At 41.6% G+C, this 18,377-nt stretch overlaps 1 protein-coding gene across 1 annotated transcript in view; it reads right to left on the bottom strand.

The window, feature by feature from the left end:
• Positions 1-18,377, bottom strand: part of TNRC6C (trinucleotide repeat containing adaptor 6C) — a 200,569-nt gene that overhangs the window by 155,068 nt on the left and 27,124 nt on the right. Inside the window, exons 2-3 of the mRNA XM_065415656.1 lie at positions 14,676-14,775; positions 10,407-10,428 (exon numbers count right to left, since the gene is read on the bottom strand). Coding sequence (XP_065271728.1) covers positions 10,407-10,428; positions 14,676-14,738 — 85 coding nt within the window. The 5' untranslated portion in view covers positions 14,739-14,775. The remainder of the gene's footprint in view (positions 1-10,406; positions 10,429-14,675; positions 14,776-18,377) is intronic.

Raw genomic sequence — 18,377 nt, 5'->3', positions numbered from 1 at the left:
CAGGGCCGCTGTGATGCCAGAGCAGAGAGCAGTTGCTCCCGGGCAGGAGGAGCCCCAGCTGCAGATAGGGAATAGAAAGAGGCTGCTTTCCTCACAGTACCCTGCCCATGGGACTGGGTCAGGAGGAATGAGGTATTGGGGGGGGGGGGGGGAAGACATACACCAGACAGCGTGGGGTACATGGAGCTGCTGGAGGTTCACAGACTGGGGTTCAGAAATGCTAGTGGGGGGGACAGACTGGGGTGGGGGCTGAATGGGAGTGGGCGTGCAGGGACACATGGGGACGGGGAGGGGAGTGCAGGAACACATGGGGATGGGGGTGGCTGAGTGGGGTGCAAGGACACATGGGCACAGGGGCAGATGTTCCTGAATGAGAGGCTAGGGATCAGCCAGGCTTTGCATGGTGGAGGTTCCTTAACAATCCCTCCCTGCCCCCCAATAACCCTCTGTTCCATACTTCCACCCACACCCAACAACCCTCCAAGTTCACACCCAGGCTGCTTCCCAGCAATTACTTCCCTCTCCTTCAGCTCCTCCATTATCCTGACTCCCCCAAGCCTTTGCTCTGCTTCTGAGGGTTGCAGGAAATATGTTTCTGAATTGTAGTTTAAATGAATTATTACTCAGAGTTCTGTATTAATATACCTAGTAAGGAATCTATTTGTCAAGAAACATTTCCTGAATCTTTTTTGTCTGCATTGTAACAGACACAGTTGCTGACAGGTATTTTGAAACAAATTACCAAAATAATTGAAACTGGCGTAATTATATTGTGTTATTTTGACAAATAAAATATGCCAAATTTTGCAGAATTTTAAAATACTATGCGCAGAATTTTTAATTTTTGGCACAGAATTCCCCCACGAGTAAAGGTAGAAGGACTGGATAGGGAAAATGCACGGAATGCCTAATATTGCAGGGGAGAGGCATTATCTGGCCCTTCTTTCCTGGCTTCTTCTTGGAGTAAGTTTCCTTTATCTTCCCTGGTCTGTCATTCCGGAACTCTGCTGATACCTGGAAGAAACATAATGCCTCAAGAGAAACCCCATCTTCCAGTGAGACGAGAACAACTGGTGAAGCCTGCCTGTGTGTTGGGAGAAGAAAATAGATGAGAAACTCCTCCATACAGTTTGCCTGACACATGGAGACTCACTCATTCATCCAGCTAAGTGGCAGCCACAGAGTCTGTCATTTCCCACCATCTTTATCGACAGGTTTTGGCTGACACAGTATGATGCAATACGCCAGGAGATATAAATATGCTTCACACAACACAGAGTGTATCACTTCACTCAACATTCTTGTAGCAGTTTTCCATGACAAGTGTTGACACTGGACTATGATACATTTCAATTGACTAACTTGTGACCAAAAGCCATACTGAAATGCTAAAACATATTCCGAGATTGGCATCAAAATGAGATTGAATGACAAATGGTTTGCAAAAACAAAGCAAATGGGACGTTATGTTAGCCTAGGATTCTCAGAGTCCCATACTGTCTAGCAACACCACCATCAGCAGATTCCATTATAAATACCCTATTGGTAGATATACTTTCTTCATGCAGGTATGTGATATTAGAAACTACAATGAATTTGCCTCTGACTTTGGTTTGCTGCCTACAGAGTTCAGCAATTACAGCTACACAACCTGAACACTCCATTAACCCTTACTTTCCACACTTAGAAACGCATCACTATTGAATACCAGGAATGGCAGAGATACAGGCAAAGGAAGAGGCTATATCAAATATCGCCACTGAGACTGTGGCTGAAGGGAAACCGAGACTCTCATATTACTAAGGATATTTGCTACTCTGCCTGCAATTACAGCTACTAGGTAATGTACTTTTTCCACTCTCGCTTGCCTGGAAGGTTAATGACATACTACAACGATTGCGGACCATTTGAATGGACTAGTTTTGATGTTTATTCACCAAAAACATTTAAAGTTGAAAGAAAATATAACTGATTGTTTTGCAAGACTGTCAGGATGTCAGTGGTTTTAGAAACCATTGGATACCGTGCAAGGCATTCTTCCATAAAAATGGTGCTAATCTGCATAATATTAATTTGTATAATAGTTAATTGCCTACAGGTCCTATACCTATTGCAAAATTCTAGTATTACTGTTGCACGGATGCACATCAGGGCTTTCCTAAAACTAGCACTTGGTTTGGGACTTGGCTTAATCACAAAGACAGTTCACAGAAGAGGCTCTTGGCCATGGCAGCTGAAGTCATCTAGGATGCTCAAGTTAACATTCTCTAGCTTTAAAAAAAAAAAAAAAATCACTTGAAAACAAGTATGGTATGGTATGGTATCCTCAGCAGAGAAGCCTGTTTCTGTAGTGACCTCCCTGAAGTGACTTGCCTTCAATTAAGGGAGAGATTAAAATACTGAGTGCAAGCATTTCTCAAGAGCCACAAATACTAGAGACATTTTTTAAAAAGAATCATAGAAATGTAGGGATGGAAGGCATCTTGAGAAGTCACCTAGTCTGGCCCCCTATTCTGAGGCAGGACCAAGTATATCTAGACCACCCCTGACAGGTGTTTGTCTAACCTGTTCTTAAAAATCTCCAATGAAGGGGACTACACTACATCCCTTGGTAACCTATTCCAGTACTAACTATTCTTATAGTTAGAAAGGATTTCCTATATCTAGCCTAAACCTCCCTTGCTGCAGATTAAGCCCATTACTTCTTGTCCAACAGTCAGTGGACATGGAGAAATAATTGATCACAGTCCTCTAACATATTTGAAGACTTATCAGGTCTCCCTTCAATCTTCTTTTCTCCAAAAGAAACATGCCATGTTTTAATCTTTCCTCATAGGTCATTTTCTAAGCTTCTTATTTTTGTTACTCTCCTCTGGACTCCAATTTGACCATGTCTTTCTTAAAACGTGGTGCCCATAACTGGACACAGTACTCCAGCTGAGGCCTCACGACAATTACCTTTCATATCATACATATTACACTCCTGTTAATATGCCCCAGAATATTAGCCCTTTTTGCAACTGCATAACATTGTTGATCATATTCAAGTTGTGATTCGCTATAACTCCTCAGATCTTTTTCAGCAGTACTACTGCCTAGCCAGTGCTCCCCCACCCCTCATTTTTGTGCATTTGATTTTTCCTTCCTAAGTGTAGTACTTTGCCTTTGCCATCACTGAATTTCATCTTTGATTTCAGACCAGTTCTCCAATTTGTCATGGTCATTTTGAATTCCAATCTTGTCCTCCAAAATGCCAGCCAGCACTCCCAGTTTCATATCATTCACAAATTTTATAAGCACACTCTCCACTCGTTACCCAAGTCATTAGTGAAAATATTGACTAGTACCGGACCCAGGACAGACCCCCCTATCAGACCACACTAGATACATCCTCAGTTTGACAGCAGGTAGTTTGCCCTCTGAAGAGTAATGCCTAAAGGGAGTCTCTAAAGTTTCTCAAGGACCGCAGTAACACCTTACTGTCTGCCATGTCTCTACCTAAGGAGGGTCTAAGCAGGCAAAGCTTTTGAAACATTAACTTTTTAATTCTAGTGTGTCATCTAGACTACTACACTAACAACTTTCAATAGTCAAACCATGTTCTGGACTGTTCTGTGAAGGACACTTTCTGCATCATATGGATGTCTTCTAAGACATTTTCTTGAGTTCTTGATTTGCTAATGGCAAACTAACAGACTAGAAAAGTAAGTCACTTGCTGCCTTGGTCAGTTCTGTGGTGTTTCTTGACCCTATATCATGGATTCGGTCTCCCCTGCCCAGTTTCGGTGGGAGAAACTTCCTTCGCCTTTCCGGGGTGAACTGCATCTGATCAACTGCTACTTTGGTAGGGCAAGAAGGTGCCTAAATATTCAAAGCACTCTTCTGTTCCCATCAGAACAAGCAATTGAATAGGAAGAAATGGTATAGAACAACTTTGCCTATGTAATCACAACAGCAATTTGAACGTCTTATCCTTTCTTGGTTTACTCCTGACATTTAAGTCAGAGAAAATTAAACAGCTGCTGCTAATAAGACGTTTGTAAGTAAAAGGAGTCTTAGCAAGATGGAAAAAGTCCCTGAAGATGCCAAAAGATGTAGGTAGTGTTAAGCGTTGGTGTTGTTAACTGCCACTGAAGTAGAAGGTGCAACACATCTAGTAGGAAGTAGCATGGGGAGAACACAGAAATAGTTATCAGCTACAATAATCTTTTTGATACTGACATTCAGTTTTGTGTGTTTACAAAGCTAAGTAATTCAAGTGTGTTAATATTTTCTTTTTTCTCAATATATGACATCTCAGACAGTGGCTTTTAAACATATAATACACAACTGTTTGATGAATGAATTTAAAGGGAAAGAAAGAATATAGGAAAGAATGCTACCATAAGAACCAAGATAAAATAATCTTTTACACTGAATTTTTCTTCTAATTTGTCCTACTTTTCTGGGGTCTGTACCCTTTCTATTTCCATCCAGAACACTGTTTCAAAGACCCACTTTATTCTACAACTGTCTCCCCCCTATCCAGATTACCTCAGTGGCTGAAATACAAGCGGCGTCTCTTCACATTCAAGGCAAATGCAAAACCATAACTGCCTACCTCTCTACCTTCATCATCTCCTACAGATCATGCCACACTTTCTGGTCCACCCAAACCTGTCTTCCGATAGCTCCTTTCTCATTTACCCACCCATACTAGTGCCTGCATTCTTGATGCCCCACACTATCAGAATGTCCAAAAATCATAGATCTAGCAGGGGAAAATCAATAATAAAAAAATATCAAAAATATCAAATTTTATTTAAATTAAATGCAGGGCTATTTTTAAAAAAGCAACCTATTTAATTTTAAACTGACAATCTATTTTAAAAGCCAAAAAAATATAATCTATTAAAATCATTTTAATTTAATACTAAAAAACAAGATTAAGCAGTGTGTTTGCTGTCAAATTTTAAAGGAAGTCAAACCACTGAACTGGTGGAAGTCACTGGCTAAACACCTGGAACCAAAATTTGTTGATGTGCTAAACCAGCTTTTGATAGCATCAGCCTCTTCTGCATGTGCAGAGAGAATATTTTCTTTATTTCAGTTTATTCAGCTAGTTCAGTTCAATGACTAGTTCAGTAAAAGATAAGAAACTGACTGGGAGCTCAAAAAGCATGATGGTTTGTTTTCTGCCTCCAATTTATGACTGAAAACTAGATATGAAAGGGTGAGATAGACTAATTCTAACATCTTGAAAGACACGGTGACTAAAAACGATCAGTAATTGCATTAATTACAGACAATACTGCCTTTAATATATCAGTTAGTATTATGTGCAAAACATGTTTTTTTTTGGGGGGGGGGGGGGAAATCATGAGTATCCAGACTTTTAAGGTAGCTTTATTTAATAAAATTAAAATGCTATTTGTGCATTTGTTTGAATTTCCATCTAAACAGACTTGCATCACAAGAAACAAATTAATCAATTTAAGAAATGTATCATTCATCATTTTCTAATATTAAAAATCTGAATACATGCAAGATATACTATATAAGGTCTTAAATAAATGTATATAGACATAGTGTACCCTGATTAGCAAAAAGAAGCCCCGGATTTAGGGTAAGGATATGTTTAGTTGCAAATCAACATGTTTTATTAACTAATAAGAATCAACCTTTGTTCAGAAAATAACTGAAAAGTACAAATCCAAAAAACAATTAAACAATTCTTGCTTACCGATTCAAATCAGCATTAAAATTGGTGATTTAATCAAATTGCATTGATTTAAATCAATCCACCCTGAATCAAGTGCTTTACTCTTGGAAAACAAACTTGGTCCACTGTGTATTCCACTTACAATGACAGAACCCCATTATATTCCCTTCACAGTATTTGTTTATGGAGGTACTGTACCCACTCGTGACTATTCTCTAACTTCATCGGGACAAAATTCTGGCCTACTGTAGAGCTTTGTGAACACCTATTATTATTATACTGGAAGTCACTTTCCTTATTATTTTGCTTTTCTGAAGATACCTTGCAGGATTTTCACTCCTGAGGCTTGTGCTACAAGGCTTTTGACACATACAGGCCATAAACAGTGAGTCCAGAAAGGCATCTTGAAGGAAACAGAATTACAACGCAATTAATTTCTCCATCTCTAAAGATACTTACTGAGCAAGGATTCTCAGTTTACCACAGGACTCTACCAGGAACCACAGCGACGAAAGCAGCAGCATGTTGGGCCACTGATCCCAGGAGCCAGCACCCCACACCAGCAGCTCCTCTGGTGTGGCTGTACCACCCTCAGCCCTGCCCACTGGGGCAGGCACCAGGCTCACTGGCAGCTGTCCCTGGTCATGCTAGTGTGTGCAAACAGCTTGCAAACTCCCAGACAGGAGACACACACCATTGTGTGGAAGGACTCCTGTCCGGAAGCATGCAAGCCACTTGCACACTCCCAGGCCTTGGCTACACTCGGGACTTCCCAGCGCTGCTGCAGCAGCGCTGTGAAGCGCGAGTGTGGTCGCGCTGCCAGTGCTGCAAGAACTTTCTCGCAGCGCTGTATGTACTCCACCTCTCCGAAGGGAATAGCTTGCAGCGCTGCGAGCAAGTGTGCTGATAAAGGAGGTGCTGATAAAGGAGGTGCTGTTGTCATCATGAACAGGTCTGACTACCAGAAGGAGGCTGCCAGACAACTCTCCAATACCAAATTCTACAGGCCACTTTCCTCAGATCCCACTGAGGAATACACTAAGAAACTGCACCATCTACTCAGGACACTCCCTACACTAACACAGGAACAAATCAACATACCCTTAGAGCCCCGACCGGGGTTATTCTATCTACTACCCAAGATCCACAAACCTGGAAATCCTGGACGCCCCATCATCTTGGGCATCGGCACTCTCACTGAAGGACTGTCTGGATATGTGGACTCCCTACTCAGACCCTACGCCACCAGCACTCCCAGCTATCTCCGTGACACCACAGATTTCCTGAGAAAACTACTATGCATTGGTGACCTCCCAGAAAACACCATCCTAGCCACCATGGATGTAGAGGCTCTCTACACAAACATCCCACACACAGATGGAATACAAGCTGTCAGGAACAGTATACCTGATGATGACACAGCACAACTTATTGCTGAGCTCTGTGACTTTATCCTCACACACAATTATTTCAAATTTGGTGACAATATATACCTCCAGACCAGTGGCACCACTATGGGCACCCGCATGGCCCCACAATATGCCAACATCTTTATGGCTGACCTGGAACAACGCTTCCTCAGCTCTCGTCCACTCACGCCCCTTCTCTACCTACGCTACATTGATGACATCTTCATCATCTGGACCCATGGGAAGGAGACCCTGGAAGAATTCCACCATGATTTCAACAGCTTCCACCCCACCATCAACCTCAGCCTGGACCAATCTACACGGGAGGTCCACTTCCTGGACACCACAGTACAAATAAGCAATGGCCACGTTAACACCACCCTATACCGAAAACCCACCGACCGCTATGCCTACCTTCATGCCTCCAGCTTCCACCCCGGACACACCACACGATCCATCGTCTACAGCCAAGCACTGAGGTACAACCGCATCTGCTCCAACCCCTCAGACAGAGACCAACACCTACAAGATCTTCACCAAGCATTCTCAAAACTACGATACCCACACAAGGAAATAAAGGAACAAATCAACAGAGCCAGACGTGTACCCAGAAGCCTCCTGCTACAAGACAGGCCCAAAAAAGAAACCAACAGAACTCCACTGGCCATCACCTACAGCCCTCAGCTTAAACTTCTCCAACGCATCATCAGTGATCTACAACCCATCCTGGACAATGATCCCTCACTTTCACAGACCTTGGGAGGCAGGCCAGTCCTCGCCCACAGACAACCCGCCAACCTTAAGCATATTCTCACCAGCAACCACGCCCCGCACCATAACAACTCTAACTCAGGAACCAACCCATGCAACAAACCTCGATGCCAACTCTGCCCACATATCTACACCAGCAGCACTATCACAGGACCTAACCAGATCAGCTACAACATCACCGGCTCATTCACCTGCACGTCCACCAATGTTATATATGCCATCATGTGCCAGCAATGCCCCTCTGCTATGTACATTGGCCAAACTGGACAGTCACTACGCAAGAGGATAAATGGACACAAGTCAGATATCAGGAATGGCAATATACAAAAACCTGTAGGAGAACACTTCAACCTCCCTGGCCACACAATAGCAGATGTTAAGGTAGCCATCTTACAGCAAAAAAACTTCAGGACCAGACTCCAAAGAGAAACTGCTGAGCTCCAGTTCATTTGCAAATTTGACACCATCAGATCAGGATTAAACAAAGACTGTGAATGGCTATCCAACTACAGAAGCAGTTTCTCCTCCCTTGGTGTTCACACCTCTACTGCTAGCAGAACACCTCACTCTCCCTGATTGAACTAACCTCGTTATCTCCATACTGATTTATACCTGCCTCTGGAGATTTCCATTACTTGCATCTGAAGAAGTGAGGTTCTTACCCACGAAAGCTTATGCTCCCAATACTTCTGTTAGTCTTAAAGGTGCCACAGGACCCTCTGTTGCTTTTTACAGATTCAGACTAACACGGCTACCCCTCTGATACTCTGATTACACTGGCGCTTTACAGCGCTGTACTTGCTGCGCTCGGGGGGGGGGGGGGCGTTTTCACACCCCTGAGCGCAGCAAGTTGCAGCGCTGTATAGCGCCAGTGTAGCCAAGGCCCCAGACAGGAGACACACCACTGCGTGGAAGGACTCCTGTCCGGGAGCATGCAAGCCGCTTGCACACACTAGATCCAGGGGCTGCACAGAGAACTTCTAAACCAAAAGGTGCTAGGGGTATTAGTGTCAGGGCCAGTGCTTGTGCTAAGGAGAACTCCCCGGGTGTAGGCAAAAATCTTAGTGCAAAGTGCACTAAACCGCTCATGGCATGGAGCAAGGGGGAAGAATGAACGACAGCCTTGTGGTATTTGAGGCAGTCTTAGAGATAAGGGGTGACTTGGCCAGACTGCCAAATACACAATACCATTTTGCTACATAGGCATTATTTGAAGATTCAGTGTGGTCTTCCTTCTTCTCAAAGGGTCACAGCAGTACAGGATATACTGAAACAAGAAGCACTTGAAGCCAATAGCATCTGGAGTTCAAGTAATTCTGAAGTGCAGAGAATCAAAGTCTTGAGGTAACAAGCTGTGAGGCGTGCCAAGGCAAATAAGGTGCTGAAATGTTCTATGCACAACAGAAAACCTGGGTCAAACAGATATTTCTCCAACAACTCCAGAAAAAGGTGCCATATTAGTGCTTCTGAACCAGTGGTAACACAAGAGCCACAAGGTCTCCCAAATCACATAAGAACAGGACCTGAGCAGAAGGCAAGGATGGCTGCATGTGGAAAAGAATATCTGAAGTCTTCAACTCAGTAGGTGGATTGAACAGCCAAAACGAAGAAGTGCACCTCCCATGTGAAGTTTCTTCAGTGATTATGCTCAAGAATGCTCTAACTGGAAGGTTCCAAGGTGAGCAGCGGTAGGAGTCCTGGCTGTTAAGCATTTGCAGGAAGGTAGCTCATTACACAAGTCCCATTGCCTCTGCCCAATAGTCTTAAATCTTGAGAGCTCTTGCACCAAGCACAAGATCCAAAACTGATGAATGATGTAAAAATTATACACCTCTACCCCGATATAACGCTGTCCTCGGGAGCCAAAAAAATCTTACCGCGTTATAGGTGAACCCGTGTTATATTGAACTTGCTTTGATCCGCCGGAGCGCGCAGCCCCACCCCCCCCGGAGCGCTGCTTTACCGCGTTATATCTGAATTAGTGTTATATCGGGTCACGTTATATCGGGGTAGAGGTGTATCTTTAAAGGGAAAATATTAATTTTAAATCTATTCAAAGTAATTAAGGAGATAAGAAATGATTTTCCTAGTTAAATCAACCAAGAGACATAGTTTCAGAAAGTCTTAATGTATGATAAACAGTTTAAAATTATCCTAATCCATTTTCATTACATGACCACTAAAAATTTGAAGAAAAAAAAAAAAATCACATTTGCCTCCACATTAGGCTCCCTAAGTTATACTACTACTAAACAGAGCAACATATGTTGTGATTTTGTAGTTGATAGTGATCAAGTCATACATCTAAACCATAGGCTAGATGCCTTTTATAGTTTAAAAAAATAGCAAATACATCCACAGGAAGTATTATACCGAAGACAACCCCCACGAGTCTGTGGAAAATACACTAGAAAAAGTCCTTGTAAGTAGTAAGACTACATATTTTATGGTAAAATCAGAAATGCATTCTAAACAAACTCAAACATATCAAATATTTCACAAAAAGAGAATAAGTACTAGTTTACCTTTGGTTTTTTGTTCAGCAGCCTGAAAGAAAAAAAAAAGTCAGAAATACTGGTCAGTATTAGACACTTTTTACTGCAGTTATATCAACGATATAGGACTGTACCCTTGACCCTTTAAAATTTCCTCTCTTGGAGAGAAATTCATTGAACACTGAGTTCCTGCTTCAGGAGAAACCTGGTGATATCTTACTAGGACTACAGTACTGTGAGACAACTTTCTTTCTACTTTAAATTTAACCCTATTTAGCTATGCTCTTAGTGACCTGAAGTTAGCATCACTAACTTTGTTATGAAGGTTAACATCAAAGCTGTATCCCAGTTGATATTTACTTCAAATTTAATAAATTATAAGAGACTACAGATAACTCTCCAAAATATCCATATAATTATTAATGTCAATGTCTATAAAACTCAGAGCAGAAAATCTTTACATTGTTGTAGCATGAAAATAATTCAAAACCAAATGCAAGGGCTCCGCTGCAATATAGGATTTGAGAAATATGAAAGTCTGGATTTTTTGTTTGTTTGTTTTTTGTTAACGAGATATAGAACGTGTGAAGTTGACTTATCTAAATATTTGTTTGGGCAGAAGCAAATCGAAAGTCTGGAAGTCCCATTTTCAGAGATGAAGTGCACAGCACAAGAAAATAGCTTTTTCAAGGCAGTTTTGACCCATTCTGAAAAGTTTCTGAACTATTATAGTGGGCAGCATAGTGTGCGGGAATGTTTGTACGCACATCTGCATTTATAGCAATTATAAATCCAATTAGTATGTAGTATGCTATCCAATTAATAAACTGAAGAACCAAGAGATCAGTGCAATTTACCTTGCACACCCTTGACTGCCTTTTTATCTGTATTGTGCTCACTGATCCATCTAATCAGGACTACTTCCAACATTCCAAACCTCAGGACACCCTTCAACCTGCCACTTTTAAAAATAAAACAGAAGTGCTGAAAAAAGTGTTTTTCCTCACTTGAAGCCAATGACTGGCTGTACTCAGTCCCAGAAGAATGACTATTTACAGCCCAATTTAATGATCCAAAGTCCAAGAATGAGAGATAGATACAATAGGGAGCTAGGTATCCTCTTTCCAATAAGATAGTGCACGTGTTTCCATAAGATATTATTAAACCTTAGAGCTTAAAAATGCTATATGATCGACAGGAAGGCTATTTTAAAGGTTTCTAATATAAATTTCTCTTTCTTCTAGATGTCTGTGAAGTTGGACTCTTGGGAATTAAGTATTCTGGCTTTGCAAGTGGAGGATAAAAAAAAAGTACCATTGTTTTTCTTATGTAAAAATACACGACAATACCACTAATGGTGTATAGGGGTAATGAGGATTTATTGGCACTGCTCTGGGATTATCAACATATCCCATATTTTTGCTATTTATTATAGTATGAGTCTATCTAGAACACATGCCAAAAAACTATGCTACACTACCCATCGTGGATATGTAATAATATTATAAAGGGAGCTATTAGCAATCTCTATATTTAGGATGATTAACACTTCCCATTATAAAAGATTCACAGAACTTTTCAGAAAAGGTTGCAACACTCCTGTTGTTTCCAGCAGATGTTCAATATTTAGCAAAGAGAAAGCCACGAGGCCAGATAAATGCCTTTTCTTTGTCCCATTACATTCAATTCAGGTTTGTCAGATATAAAAACTTTTCAAAATCTCCATTTTCCTTCCACTGCTTGCATTCCTCAGGAAAAATGTTAGCAGCATTCCAAAATAGTAAATGAATATGAACACTCTAATTTATTTTAAAGCTAGGCTCATGCCAAAGTCAAAAAGCAGCAGCTTCACTTCACTCAGAATCCTGGGAGCAGACAGCCTCTCTGAGAGAGACAGAGAGGCACAGGATGGTCTCCTCTGCAGGACACCTGCACCTACAGCTCCAGGCTCTTTCCCCCTGCTTTATATGGGGAAGGAACTCCCCATATCTGGGAGAAGAAGGGAAGAGAAACAGGCTGAGTTCCCCCAAACACCTGTGAACTCGGTGACTCATTCCTTCCCCCAGGATAACACAACAGCAATCTCCTTCTACTAGCTAAAGGAAATAATCCTGTACCTGAAGCTATGCTGAAGATTCAGGGTTCAAACACTGCCAGGGATGCATGGTGGGGATGTTATAGTAGCATATAATTTTTATCTTTTTCTTTTTAAAATGCTTGGCAATTTTATTAAACAACCTGTTAAAAGAACCTTATTTAGGTTGCAAAGTCAAACACTCAATTTAGGAAAGGACAGAATGTAGTTTGCCCAGGCAACCGTAACTCTCCTCCCTTTTGCATATGCATTGAGATACAGTTTTTAATTACATAACATACTATTTTTTCCACACGAGTCCTGTTTCTTTCAGTGCACAGGATGGACAGTGCTCACCAAAAAATTCAGTGTTGCGTAATAAGTAAGGCTGTTTGTAGGATTCCTGCCTCATTTGCCCTAGAAGTTGGAAGGGAATGAGGTAGGGGACTGCAGGGAGAGAAAGAATGGTCTTGTAATTAAGGGAGGTGATTGCACACAGGAGAAAAATCAGCTCAATCCCTGCCTATGACACAGTCATATATAATGCTGAGTAAGTCACTAACCAAAACGTCATCATTGTGCAATACCTCATTTTCTAGGTGCCCAACTTGATACTCACCTTGGGGCTGGAAATGCAGCAATATTGAGCACTCACAATTGCAAATGAAGTCATTAGAACTGTGGATGCTTAGTACCTCTTGCAATACAGTAGTGTGGTCAGAAGGAATGAGCACAGGCTTAGAACTCAGGACCCTCTGACTCCTAGCTCACTGATTCGACTGTATGGCCTCACGCAAGTCTTTGTCTTAGCTTCCTCATCAGTAAAATGGGGATAAAACTTATCTTGAAATTCATTCATATTTGTAAAGTTTAGATACTATGATGAGTCCCATAGAAGAGACCATGAGGAAATGAACAGTTCTGCACTCACTGCAAACTTTGGATGCTGTATGCTAAAATTAAGGCAAGGGACGCTAATTGAGTTAGACGGATAAAAATATTTACCAGTTACTTCATTCCTTGAGCATCATTCAGCATATGCACTGAAAGAGCAGGGTTCCTTCAGAAAAAACCATTTTGTGATCATGTAATTAAAGCCTGTCACAATGCATGGGCACAACGAAGCAGAATTAAGGTTGCATGTGTGACCTAAACATTTACTAGCTTTCAAGACCTTGCTTTTGCAACCTAAATACTGTTTAATATAGTAGTTTGTATGTAATTAATAGATAAACACAAATTCTACTGATTGTAAATACCAAATTAATAATTAATTATAATACACATGATGGGATGGTTTCTGGTATGAGTATTAGTGACATGACTTCTGAAAAGGCACTACTCACACAAAGGTAAATGACTATATACATGAGGTTTTAACAAGGATTTTATTTTTGAATGCCACTGCAGTAGCCGTTAGCCAAGTACTGAAATATATTGTTCATCTATGTATCAAATAGTTAATATTTCCCCCCCTTCATTTAAACTATATTGCATTTTTACAAGAACTTTCCATATTTGTTATTCTATTATTGAGTTTGTACTAAACAGATCATTAAATATGTTTGAATAAGTGCTTATGTCATGTACTGCTGCAATTTGGAGCTATCCATTTCAATTTAATTTTTTTAATGTTTATCAATTATTCATATTTTAAATCCAATTTATATATGGTCATTCTAGCAAAGTTTTAATAAGTTTTCCTAATATCTTGCCTTTTTATCCAAGATACTCTCATGTTGCCCAAGTATTACCTCCCATCAGGGTTCCTCCCGAACGTGTGCTTCTTAGTGAAAGTGTATGGGCAGCCTAAAATAGGCTAATAAAAACCAAACTCATGTTATTTTCTAAATTTCTCAAGACATAAAAACCATTGGTGCTATTTGCAGGATGCTACATGAGTTAGATTTAATCGATTAATTGATAACATATATATGGCCATAATTTTCAGCTGACCACTTAAATGGATATTGAATGAAATCCATATATTTAGCAACTTCGTACACATGAGGAAAAAAAAGTATTAAAATGGCTGGACGTGGGGGGAGGGAGGGGAGGTACCAGGACATGAAAAACTTGAGAACTGATCTTGCAACTCTTACACAGTCAATGTGACTTCTCATTCAAACTAGCTGGAATTAATTCCTATGAGTAAAGGCCACAGGACCAACTCCATATAAGTGTTAAAGTAACTGCATCTCTAAAATGCAACAATGTAGACTAACCTTTTTCTGAGCACCTTCCTTCTTTTTCTTTTCTTCCTGCTTTTTCTTTTTCTTTTCTTCCATCAAATGTTCCTCTTCTTGAATTTCTTGTTCTTTCTCCCTATTAAAAATAAGTGTTGGGAAAGCTTATGAATGAGGTCAGTCACATCTATCGAGACAAACAATATACATAATATTAATGCTACAAAGTACACCTCTTGAAAGTAAGCAGTGTCTGAAAACACTATTCTCTAAAGTTCCAACAAGTAGTATTCCAATAGAATTGTTAAGAAAAATTCCAAACCAAAATTCCAATGCCATATAAAGAGAATGTCTACTTGCAAACTCCTACCAAAAGACAGTAACTTACAAAACTGGAATTTTTTAAGATTCTGACCAAACCTTTCATCCCTAATAATTTGATTTATATTCAATTCTAAAACATCAACAGCTCTAAAACAACTACAAAAATGTAAGTATTATTGTTTGGCAAGTAAGGAGTAAGCCAGACAACTGCCTTGTAACAATAATTTAAAAAATAGCTAGGGTATAGACATATGAAAGCTCAAAAATAGTACTTTTTAATGGTTTATTATACCACCCCACCACAGCCACTCAAAACTAGGCCCCACCACGCTCATTCCATCCCCCCCTGCCTCCGTCGCTCACCCTCACTCACTTTTACTGGGCTGGGGCAGGGGGTTGGGATGCGGGAGGGAGTGCGGGCTCTGGGCTGGGGCCGAGGGGTTCGGAGTGTGGGAGGGAGCTCTAGGCTAAGCCTGGGTCAGGGGGTTGAGGGGTGCAGGCTCCGGGAGGAAGTTTGGGTGCAGGACAGGGCTCTGGGCTGGGGTGCAGGAGGAGGTACGGGGTGCTGGCTCAGTGAGGGGGCTCAGGGCTGGAGCAGGGGGTTGGGGTGCAGGAGGGGGCCCTGGGAGGGGGCTCAGGGCTGAGTGCTGGGGTGCAGGCTCCCACCGGGCAGCGCTTACCTCAGGTGGCGGCACAGCGGGACTAAAGCAGGCTCCCTTCCTGCCCCAGCCCCACACTACTCCCGGAAGCGGCCATCAGACCCCTGCGCCCCCTGTGGAGGGGGGGGGGCAGAAGACGTGGCTCCGCACGCTGCCCCTCTCTGCAGGCACTGCCACCGCAGCTCCCACTGGCCGCAGTTTCCCATTCCCGGCCAATGGGAGCTCCAGGGGTAGTGCTTGCAGGAAGGAGCAGCGCACGGAGATCCCTGCCCCCTCCCCCGCCCAGGGGCTTCAGAGGTGTGATGGCCGCTTCCGGGAGCGATGTGAGGCCAGGCCAGGCAGGGAGCCTGCCTTAGCCCCGCTGCACCGCCAGACTTTTACCGGCCAGAGATCGCAATCGACTGTCGGAGGCTCCAGGACCGACCAGTCAATCACGATCTACTGGTTGGTGACCACTCTTCTAGCCAAACATGGATCATAGGAGCTTTTAGTTAACATTACGCAATGGTCATTGTGTTTTCATTTATAACACTGTTATTAAGCACAGTCAAGAAAAGTTTGTCATTTAAATTAACTGTACTTCATTCCACAGAATATTCATGTGGATTGTATCATGCATGCTTTGCATTTGTTTACATGAACTATCCAAAATCAACTAAAACTTAACTTCCTAATCCTAAGAAGTAGATGAAAAAATTCTGAATGAAACATTTTTTGTCATTGAAAAAAGAGGTTGTGTGAAAAACTACCTTTTCAATGGAACTTTCTGTTTGGAAAAATCAATACAAAATACGTAAGGTAGAATCTCCATTAATCTGAGTCCGAAGAAGCACATAATGACTCAACCACAGGGAGAGAGATGTAGTGCAGTTCACAAACATTAACGAATTTGTCCTCACAGCACCTGTGTGAGGTAGGGAACTACTGTCCCCATTTGACAAACGGGAAACTGAGACAGACCAAGTAAATGACTTGCCCAAAGTCAGAGAAGACGTCTGTGACAGAGACTGGTACTGAGGCTTCAATTCAGTAACATACTTAAAAAAAAGAAGTGCAACTGATTTCAAGGAACTACTCGCATATTTGAAGTACCTGGCTGCATGGAAGCCTCAAACCAGATCTTTTAAGTTCCAGCTCAACGCATTAACCATTAAACAATCCTTTTTTAAAATTTATGTATTTGTATCAGAAAGAAAGATAACCAAATCCAGGTCAGCATCATGCTTACCTCTGACAGCCTTAGACATATTATTGCTCCAGGTCATGAAGAACATGGATCTATATGCACTGCCTCAGCTATCTAGTTTAACAGGGTTCCCATAGCGGCATAATGCTCCACTCTTAAATTCATATAAACATTCAAAATGGTTGTAGGTTTTGTAACGCTTTATTTTGACAGACAATTTTATCCAGTATCCCTTTAATCTCAACTTTGAACTTCCAAGCCTACCTTTATGTGTTACTACCTCAATGGAAAGTGGTTAAAAAAAAAAAAAAAAGCTAAATTAATACCATCCTAAACTGGTATAAAAATCTAAATCAGTATTTCAGATCCTAAATTATATTTCCAATAGTAATGGCTCATTTCAAGGACGGACATTATTCCATCCATGAAAGATAGCTCAGTGGTTTGAGCATTGGCCTGTTAAACCCAGGGTTGTGAGTTCAATCTTAAGGGGGCCATTTAGGGATCTGGGGCAAAAATCTGTTTGGGGATTAGTCCTGCTTTGAGCAGGGGGTTGGACTAGATGATCTCCTGAGGTCCCTTCCAACCCTGATATTCTATGCTTCTATAAGCCAAAATGCAGGGGTATGTGTGTTTTGTTTTATATATTAAACAAGGGAACACAATATCAATTTATTATTTAAGATTCTTTTCTTATTTTGCTTTTAAGTGGGTTTCTCTTAGCCAAGTAAAGATCCTACAATGGCATTTTGAGAATGGTATCATGGACATGGAACATCCCATCCCACAGGAGCACTCCTTGTGATGATGCCACTTCATTGGCTTTCTTGGGTTGATAAAAATAGCTGCTACTGTAGGATGAAGAGACACTGGGGCCTGTCTACATGAACATTCAGTTTGCAGCAAGCTGGAACATGAATCTATCTTGCACTAACTTGCCGCAAACTAACTGTCTTTGTGGACCCAGATGATACATATGAGCAGCTTGTCAGTATGCTCTGATCTAGACTTGTTTCGAACAGGACTAGATGAAAGCACATTAATGAACTGCTAATGTGAGTCAGTAGCATCCACATGGAGTTAGTGTGTGGCAAATTGTATAGACAAGCCCTCTCACATAAAAGCAAATATTCAAGAGCTAGCAGAGAAAGACTATTTTAGCTGCAATGTGTTAGAATGGCTGAAGAGTTGGGATCCAGGCCTTGGTGCATGAATATGATGAAGGGGCTTCCCACAGCTTCCATTGGCCGGGAATGGTGAACCGTGGCCACTGGGAGCTGCAAGCAGCCGTAACTGCGGACACTCAGGTAAACAAAGCGTCTCAGGGCCAGCCAAGGGCTTACCCTGAACAAACCGTGAACCAAGTTTGGGAACCCCTGCCCTATACGGAGACCTTGGGGACTAGCAAAATGTAGTGTATTTCACATTTCCAAAATATTTATGCACACTAACTTCACAATTTTAGCTGATTTGTCTGAACTTTGCTGAGTGTCACTGTGGAGACAAGTCCTATGATGTAATCAGGAAGAGAAGTTTACAGTACACTTCTAAATCCCATGAGCGGAGCAGACA

This window comes from Emys orbicularis, chromosome 13 (assembly GCF_028017835.1).
Source record: "Emys orbicularis isolate rEmyOrb1 chromosome 13, rEmyOrb1.hap1, whole genome shotgun sequence".
Taxonomy (NCBI): domain Eukaryota; kingdom Metazoa; phylum Chordata; order Testudines; family Emydidae; genus Emys; species Emys orbicularis.
The sequence above is the reverse complement of the archived record's forward strand: the minus strand, read 5'-3'. Positions and strand labels throughout refer to the sequence as shown.